Raw genomic sequence first — 19,382 nt, 5'->3', positions numbered from 1 at the left:
TCGCATATGTCATGGGAAGATTAAAGGAACACACTTTAAAAACTAAATAAATGAACAGAAAACATTTTTATAACATTTTTAATTAAGTTTCACTTTCACACCTTATATTTTGAATATTATACACTTTTAATAAATTTAGTTTCATAATTCATAAACTTTTTTGAACATATTAATGTACAAAAATTATAACCTACACAGAAACAAAAATAAATGCATAAATCATAATAGGTTAAAATTATAGTTAATGTTAATTAATAATTATAGTTATGTATTACTATTCATTAGGTTTTATTTTTAATATATAGGTAAAGGTAATGTTAATTAATAATTATATTTATGTATTACTATTTATTAGGTTTTATTTTTAGTATATAGGTAATTAAGAGGTTATCTATGAGAAGAGTGTGTTAAGAGGACATGTGTTATTGAGTGATTAGAGAATATGAATGTAAAAACCAATTAAAAATGAAAATTGAATATTAATTTTGTGAGACAAACCTAAGTTCCTAATTAATATGTTATATCAATGTTCCTTATTATTTGCTGAGTATGTTCCCATATGCTACCTCTATATATATGTTTAACTGTATGGCTTTACAAACCATATAAAATAAAAATCCAAGTAGTACTCCTTTTGCAATAATGGCTTCAGTATGGGCATTTTCTTCTCCATTTCTCATTTCGAATAGTTCTTTAAGTAGAAAAAGTATTGTTTCCTGTGAAAATATAACAATTAACAAAAACCAAGTTATGGATGTTCCTACCATGGCGACCTCAGTTAGAAGATCAGGAAATTATCCGCCTTCATTATGGCCATATGATCGTATTCAATCTCTCAATAGCAACTATACGGTATGCGTATTATAATATTTATGTTTTCATTTCGTTGAGAAAAAAATTACATCAACATACAAGGGATTGTTAAAATATTTGAATAACTATAATACTATATAATGCATTCTTATGGTTAATTATAGGGGTGTGTATGGGTCGGTTTTGACGTAAACCCATAACCATAACCACAATGTGGGTTAATGAGTAACCATAACCATAACCGATGCAGCCTTGGCATTTGCTTATCTCCCTACACATAATTAACTTAATACACATAATTAACTTAATTATGTGTAGGGAGATAAGCAAATGCCAAGGCTACAGACACTAAAAGAAGCAGTGAGGACCATAATTTATAAAGATAATGAAAAGGAGGAGAATCCGCTGAAGTTGCTCAACCTGGTTGATGATTTGCAGAGACTCAGCATATCTTATCATTTTGAGAATGAAATAAGCAATGTCTTAAGAAATATGTACTACAACTTCTATGAAACTCCTGAAAAGTGGACTACAATGGATTTAAATCTTAAATCCCTTGGGTTTAGATTGTTGAGACAACATGGATATCATGTTCCTCAAGGTACCAAGTAAATTAAGCATGTCTTGTTTATCTCATATATTGCTTTACAATTTTTAAAAAGACTAAGATTATTGTTTTGGAATGTGTCGAGTAGAGATATTTGAAGATATTAAGGATGATTCCGGTAACTTCAAGGGACACTTACACAATGATATCATCGGTTTGCTAAACTTGTATGAAGCTTCCTATCATTCACTAGAGGAAGAACATATATTAGATGATGCTCGTGATTTCACGACCAAATATTTAAAAGAAAGTTTAGAGAACATCACTGATCAACATTTATCATCCTTAATAAGTCATGCATTGGATATTCCGCTTCATTGGATGGTTCCCCGAGTGGAGACAAGGTGGTTTATTAAAGCGTATGAAAAAAGAAGCGGAATGAATCCGACGTTGCTCGAGCTTGCAAAATTGGATTTTAATATGGTGCAAGCAATTCACCAAGAAGATTTGAAATACACATCAAGGTATATATATTTTTTGTTTACGTGGTTTCGGTAGCAGATCCAGAACTTTTCTTTAGTGAAGGCCAAAGTAGGTACTGTTAGAACGTGTAATGTCAAAATGGGTCGGTCAAATAGGACGGGTCAAAAAATTCCTCGTAGTTAAAGAATAAGCATATATGCATACAAGGATGATAAAGAAAGTATGTAAGAAACAATACATGTAGTGCTAAAACACCAACAGATAGTGCTAACGTTAAAAAAAAAGAAAATTTAAATGACCAAATAATGACCAAAATTTCGTTAAAAAAAGAAAATTTAAATGTATCATCCATTACATGTTTATATTATATTATATTATATTATATTATATTATATTATATTATATTATATTATATTATATTATATTATATTATATTATATTATATTATATTATATTATATTATATTATATTATATTATATTATATTATATTATATTATATTATATTATATTATATTATATTACTAGCTTACAACCCCGTGTATTACACGGGTTGAATGACGAAAAATGTAAATTATAAACTTGTATAACATCCTTATTAATGAAATGACTTATTTAGATAAATTAGTAAAACAAAAGAACAGTTATATATTCGTTACTTGTACATGTGATTTGATACTTTATTAGTAATTATTGTTTATATCCAAATAATATATTTTATCTTAACAAATATATATGGTTAGGGTAAAATAAAAACTTCTACGAGTTGTGAGAACTTAGAGAACTCAACCTTACAGAAGGTTTTTTGAATTTTTTACAGACGGTGTGAATGAGCGGTTAGAGACTCAAAGTGTTAAACTTGTTGATTTTGGATTCAAGTGGTTAAACCACTAAAACATAGGGACTCAAAAAGTTATTTACTATTAATTAAATTTGAGGGTCTTCCACTGCAGCGCAGTGGTTGTTCCCATCTCGGTGAAGGCTTGGTCCGGGGTTTTACCTGGGTTCGAGTCTGAGGGGGGCGCAGTTTTACCTATTCCACGGGGTTTCTGCGCATCAGGGGTGTGCTACGCTTTCTAGCGGTGGTCGAGTAGTTGGCCTTTGGACATAGCTCCGAAAGGGTCGGTTTACACGTGGAAAGCAATTAGCGGTTCAAAAAAAATTAAATTTGAAATTATACTTTTGATCTCTAACTATGTTAAATAATATTATACTTATTATATTATTTAATACAATTATATTTGTTATAGATAATTATTAATTAAATTTGAATTTAGACGTTTATCCCTAACTATATTAATTAATATTATATTATATTTTGGTATAAAATTAGTATGTAATACTATTATTAAAAGGGAGGAGGTACCAGAGAGTGACACGTGTACAAAAAGATTTTTATTTATTAGTATAGGAAGATATTATATTATATTATATTATATTATATTATATTATATTATATTATATTATATTATATTATATTATATTATATTATATTATATTATATTATATTATATTATATTATATTATATTATATTATATTATATTATATTATATTATATTATATTATATTATATTATATTATATTATATTATATTATATTATATTATATTATATTATATTATATTATATTATATTATATTATATTATATTATATTATATTGTATTATATTATATTGTATTGTATTATATTGTATTGTATTGTATTGTATTGTATTGTATTGTATTGTATTGTATTGTATTGTATTGTATTGTATTGTATTGTATTGTATTGTATTGTATTGTATTGTATTATATTGTATTATATTGTATTATATTATATTATATTGTATTATATTATATTATATTGTATTATATTATATTATATTGTATTATATATTATTATATTGTATTATATATTATTATATTATATTATATTATATTATATTATATTATATTATATTATATTATATTATATTATATTATATTATATTATATTATATTATATTATATTATATTATATTATATTATATTATATTATATTATATTATATTATATTATATTATATTATATTATATTATATTATATTATATTATATTATATTATATTATATTATATTATATTATATTATATTATATTATATTATATTATATTATATTATATTATATTATATTATATTATATTATATTATATTATATTATATTATATTATATTATCTCATATCATATCAGTAGGTCGGCGTCTATAGTGCCACCTACTAATTGGTTGTTTTTTTTCTTTTCACGCATTAGTTCTAATATAGATGTGTGATAAACAAAAAGTATCGATAAAAGATGCGTTGAGTTGGTGGTAATTCTCCGCATTTCCATGCGCGGGAAACTCGTTCATATATTAGTGTATGTTTGTCATGACCATTGGTATATTTGGGTCATGACCATTGGTATATTTGCCTACACTAATCATGATAGCTATTAAGAATAGATGGTGGAATGAAACAACATGGGATGTGAAATTGAGCTATACTCGAGACCGGTTGGTGGAGAGTTACATGTGGGCTGTTGGTACTAATCACCTACCTCCATTTAGTCCTCTAAGGAGAATAGTAACACAGGTTATTGCTATGGTTACAACTATTGATGATGTCTATGATGTGTATGGGACTTTGGACGAACTTGAACAATTTACTGAGGCTGTTGCAAGGTAAATACTAATATAGTTGTAAATCCATTTGAATTTCAAATTTATTGACTAGTACTACACATATTTCATGAGATCTAAAAGAAGTTTCTTATTTATAGATGGGATATCAACTCTATCGAAGAACTCCCCGAGTATATGAAGATATGTTTCATTGGGTTGTACAACTCGACAAATGAGATTGCATATTATACACTGACAAACACAGGATTCTTCAACCTATCGTATTTAAAGAAAGCAGTAATTAATCTGTCTTCCTTAACCATAAATATATTCTAATTCCCTAATATTATGATTTGATTTGATTCTTGATTTTGTTGTTTGAAAATGGTAATCTTGCAGTGGGAAAATCAATGCAAGGTATACCTAAAAGAAGCGCAATGGTACCATAGTGGACATAAGCCAACACTTGAAGAGTACTTGGAGAATGCTTGTGTGTCGATAACAATGCCTTTACTTCTCACGCATATTAGTTTTTTAACATCTGTTAGTTCAATAGAAGAAATCCTGCATTCCATGGAAAGAATTGAAAATATTATTCGCTACTTAGGGATAACCCTACGACTTGTAGATGACCTAGGGACAGGCACAGTAAGTGTTTATAATTACTAGTTACATATATAAGACAATGGTATATCTGTTTTAAATATGATTTAATTATTTACTTGTTACTTTTAGGACGAAATGGCAAGAGGTGATAATCCAAAAGCGGTTCAGTGTTACATGAATGACACTGGTGCAACTGAAGAGGAAGCTATAATGTATGTGAATACGTTAGTCCTCAATACATGGAAGAAACTTAACAAAGAACGATCAGGTGTAATGAATTATCAAATTGAAAAGGAGTTAACCGATTGTGGAGCCAATTTAATTCGAATGGCGCATTTCATGTATCATGAAGCAGATGGGCATGGTACTTGCCCAGAAGTGGTTAAATCTGATATATTGTCATTGTTGGTCAATCCAATATAAAGGATGAAATAGTCGACCATGTGTATGTGTCATTATTGGAGGCAGACCGTAATGCCAAAATAAGCCAAATCATCTTACCCTATGTAGAACTTGGAAAGTAGAAATAAACGCAAAGCGCTTGACTCTTTTTCGAATTATTAATTCAAATGGGTTACAAAACAAAACAAACTATACTTAAATACGAAAAAGACTTGACCCACAATAAAACAATTTGAAAGTATTTAAAATATGAATCTATACTTTATCTAAACAAACTAGATAAATAATCATAAAAATAAATAAACTCAACTTTTAATAAACGAACCCTTAGACTTATAGAGATCTACTCATTCCACCTCTTGAGATCGATCCGTACATACATTTACCTAATTTTTTTTTTGCGTTTTATACTCCCTCTCAGTATTAGCCATCTTCACATTCATCCCTTTTCAAAATCCCATTAACTTTGCACTTGGTCACCCTTTGGTGAACACATTGGTCATTTGTTGATAAATATCAATATACTTTAATTAAATCAATTTCTACCTCTTAAACCTTTGATCTTATAAAAGGATAATGTACCATGATTTGTTTTAATCTTGCATTAAACAACGGGTTCTCGGCTAGGTAGATTGAAGACAAATTGTCACAATACAAAAGGACCTTTTCTTAATGTCTTGCTTCTAGCCCATTTCGTAGTAACCGAACCCACACCACTTCTTGAGCCACCATGGTAGCCAGCATGATACATGCTTCGGTTGTTGCCAGCGATACCATAAGTTCATCTTACTATACCCAACTAATTTCCCCTTGATCCGACATGAAGATATATCTAATTGTTGAAATTCTCATGTCAAAATCCCCTACATAGTTAGCATCGCAATAACCCACTAATATAAGCTCATTTCCTTTGACAAAACTTATACCAAAGCCAAGTGTAGCTTTAACATATCCCAAAAACCTTCTTATTACATACAGATGGGTATTCCTTGCTAGTTGCTTATAACAACTAAGTATTCCAACCATCAAGGCAATATCAGGAAGAATGAGTGTAAGTAGATAAGACTATCTACTATTTGTCGGTACATGGTTGTATCTTCTAGTTATCTCTCTCTACCGTCATACAACTTCATATTGGTGTCTATAGGCGTGATAGAGGGTTTACACTCAAGCATACCAGACCTTGTTAATAGATCGACACCATACTTCTGTTGATGCATAAATATGGCCTATGCTTCTTGGTTCAAGTCGAGTCCCTAGGAATGTCTTAACTCACCAAGGTCCTTCATATGAAACCTCACACATGATTTTTTTAGTGTTTAATTATGTTTTCATCATTCCCGGTTATTATTAAGTTGTCAAAATAAACGAGTGCAATAAGATTTTGTTACTAACTGACTTAACAAATAGACTAGCATCCTATTGTGATGCAACGGAATCATTTCAATGTAAGAATTCTAGAATCTTCGCGTGCCATGCTCTCTGGGACTTCTTCAATGGAAAGAATTGTGAATATTACTCGCTACACAGGGATAACCCTACCACTTGTAGATGACCTAGGAACAGGCACAGTAAGTGTTTATAATTACTGGTTACATATATAAGACAATGGTATAGCACTTTTAGTGTTTACTTGAAAAAAAAAACAGTTTTAAATATGATCTAGTTATTGACTCGTTTCTCTAACGACGAAATGGCAAGAGGTGATAATCCAAAAGCGGTTCAGTGTTACATGAATGAGACTGGTGCAACCGAAGACCAAGTTATAATGTATATTGATGTGTGTAAAATGCAACATATAAATTACATCAAATAAGGCATAAAACTAACCCTTTTTTAAGTACTAATGTTGGAAAAAGAATGTTTTTGTCTTCCTTTTGTATTTTCAGGATTAAATGAGCTCAAATTAATAAAAGAAGCAAAAAGGCAGCTAGATCTAACATAAATACAAGAAAAGGAACATAAGTGGATTGCCCGACCCCTCGACAACATCCAACCAAGCAAAACAGAGAAGGCAGAAGACTGAACACGCCCCGTGCTCAGCCAGCACGGGGCCGTGCCCAAGAAGCAGCAGATAAGACAAACCTATAGAAGCTTCTATTGCCCACCACGGGGCCGTGCTCAGTGAACACGGGGTGTGGCGAAAGTACTGCAGGCGCATTAATTGTAATTGCGAATTACAATTAATGAGGAGAGAGACTGTCAGACGGGCACGGGGCCGTGTCCAGCGAACACGGGGTCGTGCCCAGGCTTCTGTTCAGCCTATAAATAGGAGTGCTTGGTTTCATTGCAAATCATCCCTTGGCACACCACCTCTCTCACACTTCATCTACCACCCACCACCATCACAACACCATTGTCCATCATAGAGTGTGTGAGTCGTCTCGGGATCCAAGATTGATCGTTAGAGTTCTTGACAATCAAGGCCATGTTTGCCTAAGTTTCTTACATCACTTGGTGAAGACAAGTGTTTAGTATAATACTTTTTATTTTTAATCTTTTACACTTTTTATTTGGTTTTGTATTAATGACTTTAATAACTAGTTGCTTATGTTGAAGGTGATTCTTCCTTATCGTTTGTCCGTGGTGTCTTGGCATTGTTTTACTGTCTATATAAAATAAAAGATTTTCACCATTCATATCTCCACGGTCTATGTGGAGGTATGTTGGCTACCTGGTCGGGGGTTAAGGGAACGGTTTGTTAAGGGTCTTGCCCTTGTTCAGCGTTTAGAGGTCCTGCAAGGGACCTGGGTCAAATTTAGTAGGATCTCCTTCAATACCCAAAGGTATTGGATGGCGGGGATCCAAACTCTTTGACCTCCTCATAAGTTAACTACTATTAATACTATAACCCGACTATTTAAGACTGTATCCCTGCTGACTCAGACTACTTAGACGAGGGTAACGTCAGGCCTCCCATAATTTGCATTAATAACTTAATTCATTATCTTTCAATAATCCGACCCTTTAGGATTGTATCCTTGCTGACTCAAACTACTGGGTTGAGGGTAACGTCGCCTTCAAAAGAGGGGCCTACTACAATAACTAAGATAATCTCTTAAATAAGTGCAAAAGTGCGAAAATAATCAAAGGTTATACTAATACACGAGTCGGATCCAAGTGATTCATCTTGTCTATCTGTTTTTATTTTTATTTTTATTTTTCAGCATTTAGTTAGTTTTATTTTCTTAGTTTAAAAATCTTTTCTAACAATTTGATTTGGTTAGACGTTGAGGATAAACCGGTACTAAAAGCTCTTGTGTCCTTGGACGACCTCGGTATCTTACCAACACTATACTACGTCCACGATGGGTGCACTTGCCCATATGTGTGTTTAGTGTTAGTAAATATCGTGTTTTATAAATTTAAAACTTGGCTAAAAGTGTAAAAAGGGCTTAAAATATACATCTAAAATATATTACACTACACACGCATCAAGTTTTTGGCGCCGTTGCCGGGGAGACAAGGATTTTAAGAAAGTTAGGAATCAACGGCCTAATCATCTTTTTTATTTTTCTTTTTAATTTTTAGGATTTTCTTAGTTTGTCAGCTTCTGTAGAGCTCAGCACGAGCCGTGCCTGGTCGGACACGGGCCATGCCCAGCATTGTTACTAGCAGTTTTTAGTTTTTCAAGTTACAGAAGGCTGACCACGGGGCCGTGTCGGTGCAACACGGGGCCGTGTCTAACTCTCCAGTAACTGGGATCTGGAAAACAATCACTGTAACTCCGACCACGGGCCATGTTCACTGAGCACGGGGCCATGGTGAACCTTCTGACCAGCATTCTTTTTTGTTTTTATTGTAGGACTTGGAACCAGACGCCACCCCTACATAGTGTATGAGCTCCAGTTCTAATAAGGACATAAAAGAACCTCTAGAAGAACCCGAACGCTTTCTCAGAAAAAAGACTAAAAGCCAAAAACTGTAACAACTCTCACTAAAATTAATACTTAGTATGATAATTATCCAATAAGGAAACCCTAATTGAGACACCCAAGTAATTATGCGCAAACCCTAAAATTTTCAGAACAATCGGAATCAGGATCAGGGCCCCTAAAAACTCGGGGGGGGGGGGGTAAAACCTAGCCAACGATTATCACAATAACTCGTTGTCAAAATTTTAAAATAAAATTATGTCAAGTCAGCAAGGCTAGTCCCGAACCCAGTTACCCTATAAATAGACTGCTTCCCTTACGGACCGTAAGGGATAAGGCTTACGGTCCGTAAGCATGTCAATTTTCGTGTATAAATAGCCGACATTGGGACTTGAATTCTGGCCTTTGAACGATGTAAATTCTCCTTTCGTAGACTGAGTTATAGCAGAAACAATCCACAACACACACGAATCACTAATTAGTATAGCGGGGTGCTGCTGCGATACCAGGTATTAACTCAATCGCTGCTACGATTCAACGTCCGATCGATTATAACTATCCAACGATTGTTTGAGTGCTGCTCAAATTGAGTTATACTTTGTTATTTATCGTGATTTCGACTTGAATGTTTGAGTGCTGTCCGAACTCGGGCTATACTCTGTCATTCGTTGTGAATCCACTGAATTGTTAAGTATTGCACTTATAAATCGTTGTGAGGGTTTTATCTTGTGATTGTCGTTAAAGTTGAATTGAGTTAGTACACTAATACGCGTTCCATTGTATCTAGAAATTAGAACTCGTAAGCAAGGAGCTGCTAGAGTACTTAATAGCTAAGTAAACTTGATAAGTTAAATAAACTTAGAAGTTAAGTTAGCTGAGTAGATTAATTAATTTGTTAATTAAGTTTAGTATGATTAATTAATCAGTTAATCAATATTAATTAAGCTAACAAGATTAATTAAGCTAAGTAAGATTTATTAAAAATAGATATATATGGGGTCGTATGAGAACGTTTAATATTAATAATTAAATATATTATTTTTTTGCCTTACACCGTTTTTGTTTTTAATGAAACTTAGGTTAAAACATAGATAAAAATATGCTCGTTCTAAAGACATATTCGTCGTTTTATAACACGTCATATTTTAAAAGTTATACGAGAAAAACGAGTGAAGCAGCTGAATTAATATATATAAGCAAGCTAGCTAGCATGTCAAGCAGGTAGGTAGGCATGTCAATTGTATCCCCACATCGATCAGAAGATTTGTTGAGGTGCTTGCTTGCTTGCTATAAATAGGAACCTAGGATTTCATTCTTCGTTGCTCATTTCTTTTCTTCTTCTCTCTATACGTTGGTGTTCTAACCAATAATCACCAAAGCGATGTCCTGTCCGATCGATTCAGGAACCATCTAACGAATGCCGAAGTGTTGTGCTTTGTGAATTTCGTTAAACGGAATCCAAAATACTATACTTTGTGAGTTCATTAAATGGATAGCAAAGTACTGTCTGAATAAGACTATACTTTGTGAAATTTGTTAAGATTCGAATCTCGTGACTACCGTTAAGGTTTGATTTCGGTTTTACACAAATACGTATTCCATTCTGTTAAACTATGTGTTTAACTACCAAGAATACTCCCAACTACACACTTACAATCAAACAAACTATTAAATCATCAGAAGATCCAGAATAATAAAGTGCATGCTTAATTATCGGAAGAAGTAGAATCAAGAAGCTTGGTTAGATCAATATTGCATGCTTATACACTGAGTCATTCTCTTTTTATCAACTGTTTTACAATACTCCAAATTATTTTCCAAAGTTATAATTACAGGGATTAAGTCTTTGTAGTCTTCAATTACAGCCGGTATGTGGGGTATTGTGCACATTACTAGTGTTCATCAGTTTAGGTGGGCGTACCTAAATCATGATACGTCACTTTTAGGTGAACGGACCTAATAGTGATTGACGTCACTTGTGGGTGAACGGACCCAACAGTGATATGACCACAGTCACCGAAACGAGTCGAGTGACAAATACTGTGGGTAGTTGGTTGACATGTAGAAACATTGTAATCGCTCTTAATACTGTGAATTATAACAAATATGTTTTTGTGCAAACTGAATGAACTCACTCAGTATTTCCCACTGACAAAACCTTTTTAAAACGCGTTTCAGGTAATTACAGTAGATTGGAGTAAGGATTGGATCCGGCACTAAAGGACTTCAAGAAGTGGCTTGTTTTATTAATTAAATCAAATTAAGAAATATCGTTTTATTAAAGCTACCTTTGTAAAACAAGGGTTTATCTCATCTATTTAATAAATAAAATCCGGTGTTTCTAAACTCTGATATTTTTCCTAACTCATGGTCCTGATGAAATTTCCGCTGCAATGTTTTTCAAAATAAACCACCGGTACCACTAGGCTGCTCACGGCTCCCGATTCCGTCCAGGGTGGGGTCGAGGGTCGTGATAGTAAAGGTGGTATCAGAGCCACTGCTTTAAGCCTATAAGTGTTGTGATAATAATACTTAAGCTTAAATAAAAGAGTTAGGAGATTGCTATTAACTGGTAGCACATTTGATAATATTTAGACTTGAACATAAGAAAAGATGGCTTAGTATAAGCTAAGCCACTTGTTTAAGCAATGAGGTGTTGTAATAATACCTAAGTTTAAACGGAGAATTAGGAACTTAATATTATCTGATAGCACTCAGGATAATATTTAGACTTGAACTTAAGAATTTTACCTTAATATAAGCTTCAAGATAAAATTACTTATATAAGTATAATGTAATGAATATTGGTATGCCATAAGAAGGGTGAGTAGAATATTGCCAGATATGATAAATAAGCAATAACACTTAATTACTATTAATCCTTGCTTATTTGATATTGCTTGGTGTAGAATAAAGATATGTTATGGAAATACAAATTTCCTTGATTCTGGATAAAAGCCCTAATAAAAAAGGCATTTTTAAATCTTGAAAAGATACTATTTATGGGAATAGAAAATTTTCTCCGGCAAAACGGGATATAGAGTAGCAGACTCTCCAGCTTGTCCGGATATACTAAGATTACCTCTCCGGCGCGAATCGGATAAGATGGGGTATATAGTATGTCAAACAAGTGACAAGATTTCCCTAAATAATATCATGACCTGATATCTGACCTGTTTTTGGAAATATGAATCTGTTAAATACATTGACCTTATAAAGGGTATGTATATTATAACATGTGAAATATATGATTAATATAGATATGTATATCTATAAGGCTATAGGGTGTGGTCATGACCCTCATGACCACCATGACCCTTCATGTTAGTGCCATGTAACTAATCTTTAATCCACCATCCAAAACCACTACCCTAACGGTATGATCATGACCCAAACCATTAGCCCCTTATTTATTATCTTTGTCTAAACAAAAAGGAAATGATTTGTTGAAAATGGAAAGGAGGACCATGGTTGCCATGGTTTAATCCATGCAAACCATGGTGGATCAATCAAGGGGGTGGTGTAGCCTTCAATTCATGTTCCTAGGTGGCAAATCATGTCCCAACCATGATCCCCACACCCTATAGCCTAAGAAATTCCAAAAGTCAATTAAGAATAAAGCACAAACAGATGTGTCAATAATAAATCTAAATTTCTTTATCAGGAATCTCTTTTTCCGATATCAAACATTATTTCGTTTGATCATTTGTCTCGTAACTCGTGCGACAAAGTAATACTGGAAACCCATTAAGTTGGGACACCATAAAAAATATAAGAATTTCCAATACGTTACCATAAACTATTAACAAAAGTAAGAACCATATAAAGCTGTGCTAGTGCACAAGAAAACACATGAAACTTAAAAACATCGCAGTATATTACACACAACTTTTAAAGCAAGACTTTTGAAAATATGATTGGGCACGACACCAACATTGCATCCCAGCAGTAGGAGAACTATTAATAAAAAAAACGGCCCTTTGCCACATGATCTTACAAACGGCATAAATCTCGCTAAGGTACGTAGGAACAATTTTCACAACCATCGGTGCACAGTTTAATCAGAGTCATAATTATTAGCACTACAAAGGAAGTCATATACCTTTGCAAAATCCCCTATTTCATTTCATTTCATTCGACATTCCATGATAACGTCACACCGATTATCACACGAAATTCCAGATAAAGTTCTTATATTTCTTTCATTGAAATCCTGACCTCTGCACATAAAGAGTTTACCTTCACATTTCTACTTCCCCTAATGGTCATCATACCATGAGGATTTCTTTCATAGTAGCAAATATTGATCCATTTCATTTCTTGGTAAATCCACACGCTACACATGCACTGTTTGTTGCGCATATGGTTCATTTGAATTATGAAGACCATAGGAGGGCATCATTCCAATTTGTTGTTTTATCAAAAAGTTCAAATATCATTTCGCTATACTTGATCTTTTCATTGTAAACCCCGTTTTACAAAGCGATGACTCTTTAATATTGAAGCAATGAATTTCTTGAAAAACTCGATTTTCTTTTGAAAGGTATACATGGTTTTTGGTGTGATCATGTTCGCACTTTCTTATTCAAACTCCTTTTATTCAAACCAAGTAAATTTGCTCGCAATACGTATTCAATTCAAAGTCTCATATGATATTTTAGGCCATCACAATTCCAACAAGCACTTTGATTCTCTTGAACCATAACATGCTTGTTTGGTATTCGACTTCATTAAATCATTTCTTTGATCACGATCACCTTGTGGTGACGTTTTCACAAAATCTAAAGCTTGCGCTAATCTCAGATTTATTTATTTATTTATTTATTTATATTGAATCCGCTTTGTTGATTTATTCTATACAAGCGATCTTAACACAATCACGTGCTAAGATAATGATATACAAATTTATTTCATATTTCAGTATATCTCTTAATAGTTCTTACAGCATTAATCGAGCCTTTCATGATAATTATTGCTTTATTGTCTTCGATCGAAAAACATTATATTGATTATATATGGAAACTTACATAAGTAATTACCTTATTTACAATATAGTATTCCTATATTTAAAAATTCTTGTTAAAACATTGAGGTGAAGAATTTATATTATGTTTAAGGAATACTCTCATTTAAGTTTATGACTAGTTATTGTTATTTATTTTTGGTAATAATATATTAATAATAATAATAATATTAATACTATTTTAGGTATTAGGGTTATTGTCAGGAACACATATTGGATAGCCTAGCCTTAGTTAGGCATGGACTGATCACCTATGCTTAAACAAGGCAGCACTAACCAATATCCAACCATGATAATAACTATTTAATGTATATAAATTAAGTCATCATACTTATTTAGTAAATTTCAATTTTTATAATATATACAGAAATATATATACTTTGTACTGTAAAGAGAAGACATATTTTCATAAAACAATTAAAGGAACGAATAAAATTATCTAAATAATTGTCTAAGTATTCATGAACAAGACCTATTATAAATAAATGTTCATCTTGATTAATATTTCACAACTATTAAATACTTATAGAAATATTCTTTTATAATATATATATGTATATATATATATATATTAAAATATCAAATGTTATTTACGCAAGCCAATATTTAAGTATGCTTGATATTAAAATAAACATTTATTATTTTACTTTTATGATTTAAAATACCCTATTATAAAATCTTATAGTTAAACATACTTGATTTTAAAAAAAATGATAATCGTGAGTTCTCGGATATTGGGTAAACCTATTTATAAAACATATATCATTATTTTGTCAAAATTACCACGGGTTTTGATATTTTAAACCTATCTATATTTATTTATTATTCTACTTTATGATAACATAAAAGGAAAACGTATTTAATAAATCAAAATATCACCTATCTTTAATCAAATATTTTGATTAAAATCATCTGAATACAATTATGTATTAAGACAAAAATACGCTAACTTTATTGTCTTTTCGTGTATTCTTACAAATCACCCATCTTAGTACATTGATTTTCTCATATCATAATTCAATATTTGACAAATTATTTTCATGTTTTCATTTCATTTTGAACCTGTCAATCTTAAGTCTTCCTTAGGTACCAATCAAGGTAAGTCTTCTTCTGACAAAGAATTTTATTAATTCTAAAAAGTTCTTCCCATTCATTTTAAATATCTATTGATCATATATCTTTTATGTCTCATCTTTTGAAATATCTAGATTCGCTTCCTTGAAACTCTCAGTTAATTTCGAAAACGGTAAATTTATTATTAAGTTCTTTCAATCCTAACAATACCTTGCAGTATCCATATACATTTGTAGCCTGTACTAATAATAAACCCTATTCATACGTCATTCGTTTGATTTGTCATATTCTTAGTACAATTATGTACTCAGATTACGATACACTAAATTCTATTGTCCAGTACCATTTAAGTAAACAATATTGATTTTCGGATAATCATTAACAAATCATTTTCCATACTTCCATTCACAAATAGATATTTATCAATTCGGAATCTCCCTCAATTGATCAAAGTAAGTTCATTTCGGATATTGAATCCAATTGTTTCTATAAATCATTTTTATTTTCAAAATTCATACCCCTCAAAATATCTTTTGATTCCATTCAACGATACATTATTTCTCTTAATTAAAAGAAGAAACATAACCCAAAGAAAATATCATAGTCCAAATCTCGAGGATGAGATTTTTATTAAGGTGGGGAGGATGTAACAACTCTCACTAAAATTGTTGGTACACTACATCTGCTGATTACGTCTTGTATCGAGTCATTATCTTAGAACGTTAGATCTAGGCACGTAATACGAGAAATTATGAGTTTGTATAGAATTAGAGGTTGGATTGCTCTTAGGACCATTAGGTTAGTGGACCGCTCGAGTGATCATGTTGGATCGCTTATTTGGCAAACTAGCTGGATCGCTCTTGTGAACACCTTATGGACCGCTCATGTGACATCAGGTATGGGCCGCTTATTGGGCCTGTCCAATAAGCGGTCCCAGTGCTCTATATATAGTCCAATGAGCGATCTCATTTGGAACGTGGCGTAGAAATCGTGCCGAAGCTCTGCCGGTGCGAGATTTGAGCTGTAAACGTTTGATATCAGTAAAACAAGAAGTTAAAGTGATTTGCCTGCTGTTTCTACCTTAGTTTCTTGTTATTCCGCACCTGAAACCAAGGAGAAAGCCTCTGAACGACTCGTTTGGGTCAGAATACGATCCAACAAAAATTAATACTTAGTATGATAATTATCCAATAAGGAAACCCTAATTGAGACACCCAAGTAATTATGCGCAAACCCTAAAATTTTCAGAACAATCGGAATCAGGATCAGGGCCCCTAAAAACTCGGGAGGGGGGGGGGTAAAACCTAGCCAACGATTATCACAATAACTCGTTGTCAAAATTTTAAAATAAAATTCTGTCAAGTCAGCAAGGCTAGTCCCGAACCCAGCTACCCTATAAATAGACTGCTTCCCTTACGGACCGTAAGGGATAAGGCTTACGGTCCGTAAGCATGTCAATTTTCGTGTATAAATAGCCGACATTGGGACTTGAATTCTGGCCTTTGAACGACGTAAATTCTCCTTTCGTAGACTGAGTTATAGTAGAAACAATCCACAACACACACGAATCACTAATTAGTATAGCGGGGTGCTGCTGCGATACCAGGTATTAACTCAATCGCTGCTACGATTCAACGTCCGATCGATTATAACTATCCAACGATTGTTTGAGTGCTGCTCAAATTGAGTTATACTTTGTTATTCATTGTGATTTCTACTTGAATGTTTGAGTGCTGTCCGAACTCGGGCTATACTCTGTTATTCGTTGTGAATCCACTGAATTGTTAAGTATTGCACTTATAAATCGTTGTGAGGGTTTTATCTTGTGATTGTCGTTAAAGATGAATTGAGTTAGTACACTAATACGCGTTCCATTGTATCTAGAAATTAGAACTCGTAAGCAAGGAGCTGCTAGAGTACTTAATAGCTAAGTAAACTTGATAAGTTAAATAAACTTAACAGTTAAGTTAGCTGAGTAGATTAATTAATTTGTTAGTTAAGTTTAGTATGATTAATTAATCAGTTAATCAATATTAATTAAGCTAACAAGATTAATTAAGCTAAGTAAGATTTATTAAAAATAGATATATATGGGGTCGTATGAGAACGTTTAATATTAATAATTAAATATATTATTTTTTGACCTTACTCCGTTTTTAATGAAACTTAGGTTAAAACATAGATAAAAATATGCTCATTCTAAAGACATATTCGTGGTTTTATAAAACGTCATATTTTAAAAGTTATACGAGAAAAACGAGTGAAGCAGCTGAATTAATATATATAAGCAAGCTAGCTAGCATGTCAAGCAGGTAGGTAGGCATGTCAATTGTATCCCCACATCGATCAGAAGATTTGTTGAGGAAGATTTGTTGAGGTGCTTGCTTGCTTGCTATAAATAGGAACTAGGATTTCATTCTTCGTTGCTCATTTCTTTTCTTCTTCTCTCTATACGTTGGTGTTCTAACCAATAATCACCAAAGCGATGTCCTGTCCGATTGATTCAGGAACCATCTAACGAATGCCGAAGTGTTGTGCTTTGTGAATTTCGTTAAACGGAATCCAAAATACTATTCTTTGTGAGTTCATTAAATGGATACCAAAGTACTGTCTGAATAAGACTATACTTTGCGAAATTCGTTAAGATTCGAATCTCGTGACTACCGTTAAGGTTTGATTTCGGTTTTACACAAATACGTATTCCATTCTGTTAAACTATGTGTTTAACTACCAAGAATACTCCCAACTACACACTTACAATCAAACAAACTATTAAATCATCAGAAGATCCAGAATAATAAAGTGCATGCTTAATTATCGGAAGAAGTAGAATCAAGAAGCTTGGTTAGATCAATATTGCATGCTTATACAGTGAGTCATTCTCTTTTTATCAACTGTTTTACAATATTCCAAATTATTTTCCAAAGTTATAATTACAGGGATTAAGTCTTTGTAGTCTTCAATTACAGCCGGTATGTGGGGTATTGTGCACATTACTAGTGTTTATGAGTTTAGGTGGGCGTACCTAAATCATGAAACGTCACTTTTAGGTGAACGGACCTAATAGTGATTGACGTCACTTGTGGGTGAACGGACCGAACAGTGATATGACCACAGTCACCGAAACGAGTCGAGTGACAAATACTGTGGGTAGTTGGTTGACATGTAGAAACATTGTAATCGCTCTTAATACTGTGAATTATAACAAATATGTTTTTGTGCAAACTGAATGAACTCACTCAGTATTTCCCGCTGACAAAACCTTTTTAAAACGCGTTTCAGGTAATTACAGTAGATTGGAGTAAGGATTGGATCCGGCACTAAAGGACTTCAAGAAGTGGCTTGTTTTATTAACTAAATCAAATTACGAAATATCGTTTTATTAAAGCTACCTTTGTAAAACAAGGGTTTATCCCATCTATTTAATAAATAAAATCCGGTGTTTCTAAACTCTGATATTTTTCCTAACTCACGGTCCTGATGAAATTTCCGCTGCAATGCTTTTCAAAATAAACCACCGGTACCACTAGGCTGCTCACGGCTCCCGATTCCGTCCAGGGTGGGGTCGAGGGTCGTGACAAAAACCAAGAGAAGGTTTCGGGAAATCCACTTCCATTGGCGGACCAACGTACCCTCATGGATTATCTACGACCCACCGTAGGTAATCTCGGCGCCGCTATCAATGCACCTAATGTTGAAGCCAATAACTTCGAACTTCGGCCGCATTTGATACAAATGCTTCAAAACTCCGCAACCTTTCATGGGCTTGCGGACGAGGATCCCCATCTACATATTACTAATTTCTTAGAAATATGTGATACTTTTCGGATCAATGGAGCATCAAATGACGCCATCCGCCTCTGAATGTTTCCTTTTTCACTAAAAGACCGAGCAAAAGCTTGGCTTAGCGCCCTCCCAGCTGGATCGGTAAACACCTGGGATGAA

The 19,382-nt window shown here is 32.8% G+C and overlaps 1 protein-coding gene across 1 annotated transcript; it reads left to right on the top strand.

The window, feature by feature from the left end:
* Window positions 1-628: 628 nt before the first annotated feature.
* LOC110940080 ((-)-beta-pinene synthase, chloroplastic) lies at window positions 629-5,620 on the top strand. Its single transcript, XM_022181637.2, has 7 exons — window positions 629-852; window positions 1,132-1,414; window positions 1,509-1,884; window positions 4,299-4,517; window positions 4,616-4,754; window positions 4,857-5,105; window positions 5,193-5,620. The coding sequence occupies exons 1-7, from the start codon at window positions 643-645 to the stop codon at window positions 5,484-5,486; spliced, it is 1,770 nt and encodes a 589-aa protein (XP_022037329.1). The 5' UTR covers window positions 629-642; the 3' UTR covers window positions 5,487-5,620.
* Window positions 5,621-19,382: the final 13,762 nt, after the last annotated feature.

The sequence above is a fragment of the Helianthus annuus genome, chromosome 5 (assembly GCF_002127325.2).
Source record: "Helianthus annuus cultivar XRQ/B chromosome 5, HanXRQr2.0-SUNRISE, whole genome shotgun sequence".
NCBI lineage: Eukaryota > Viridiplantae > Streptophyta > Magnoliopsida > Asterales > Asteraceae > Helianthus > Helianthus annuus.
This window is presented reverse-complemented; position numbering and strand designations above follow the sequence as displayed.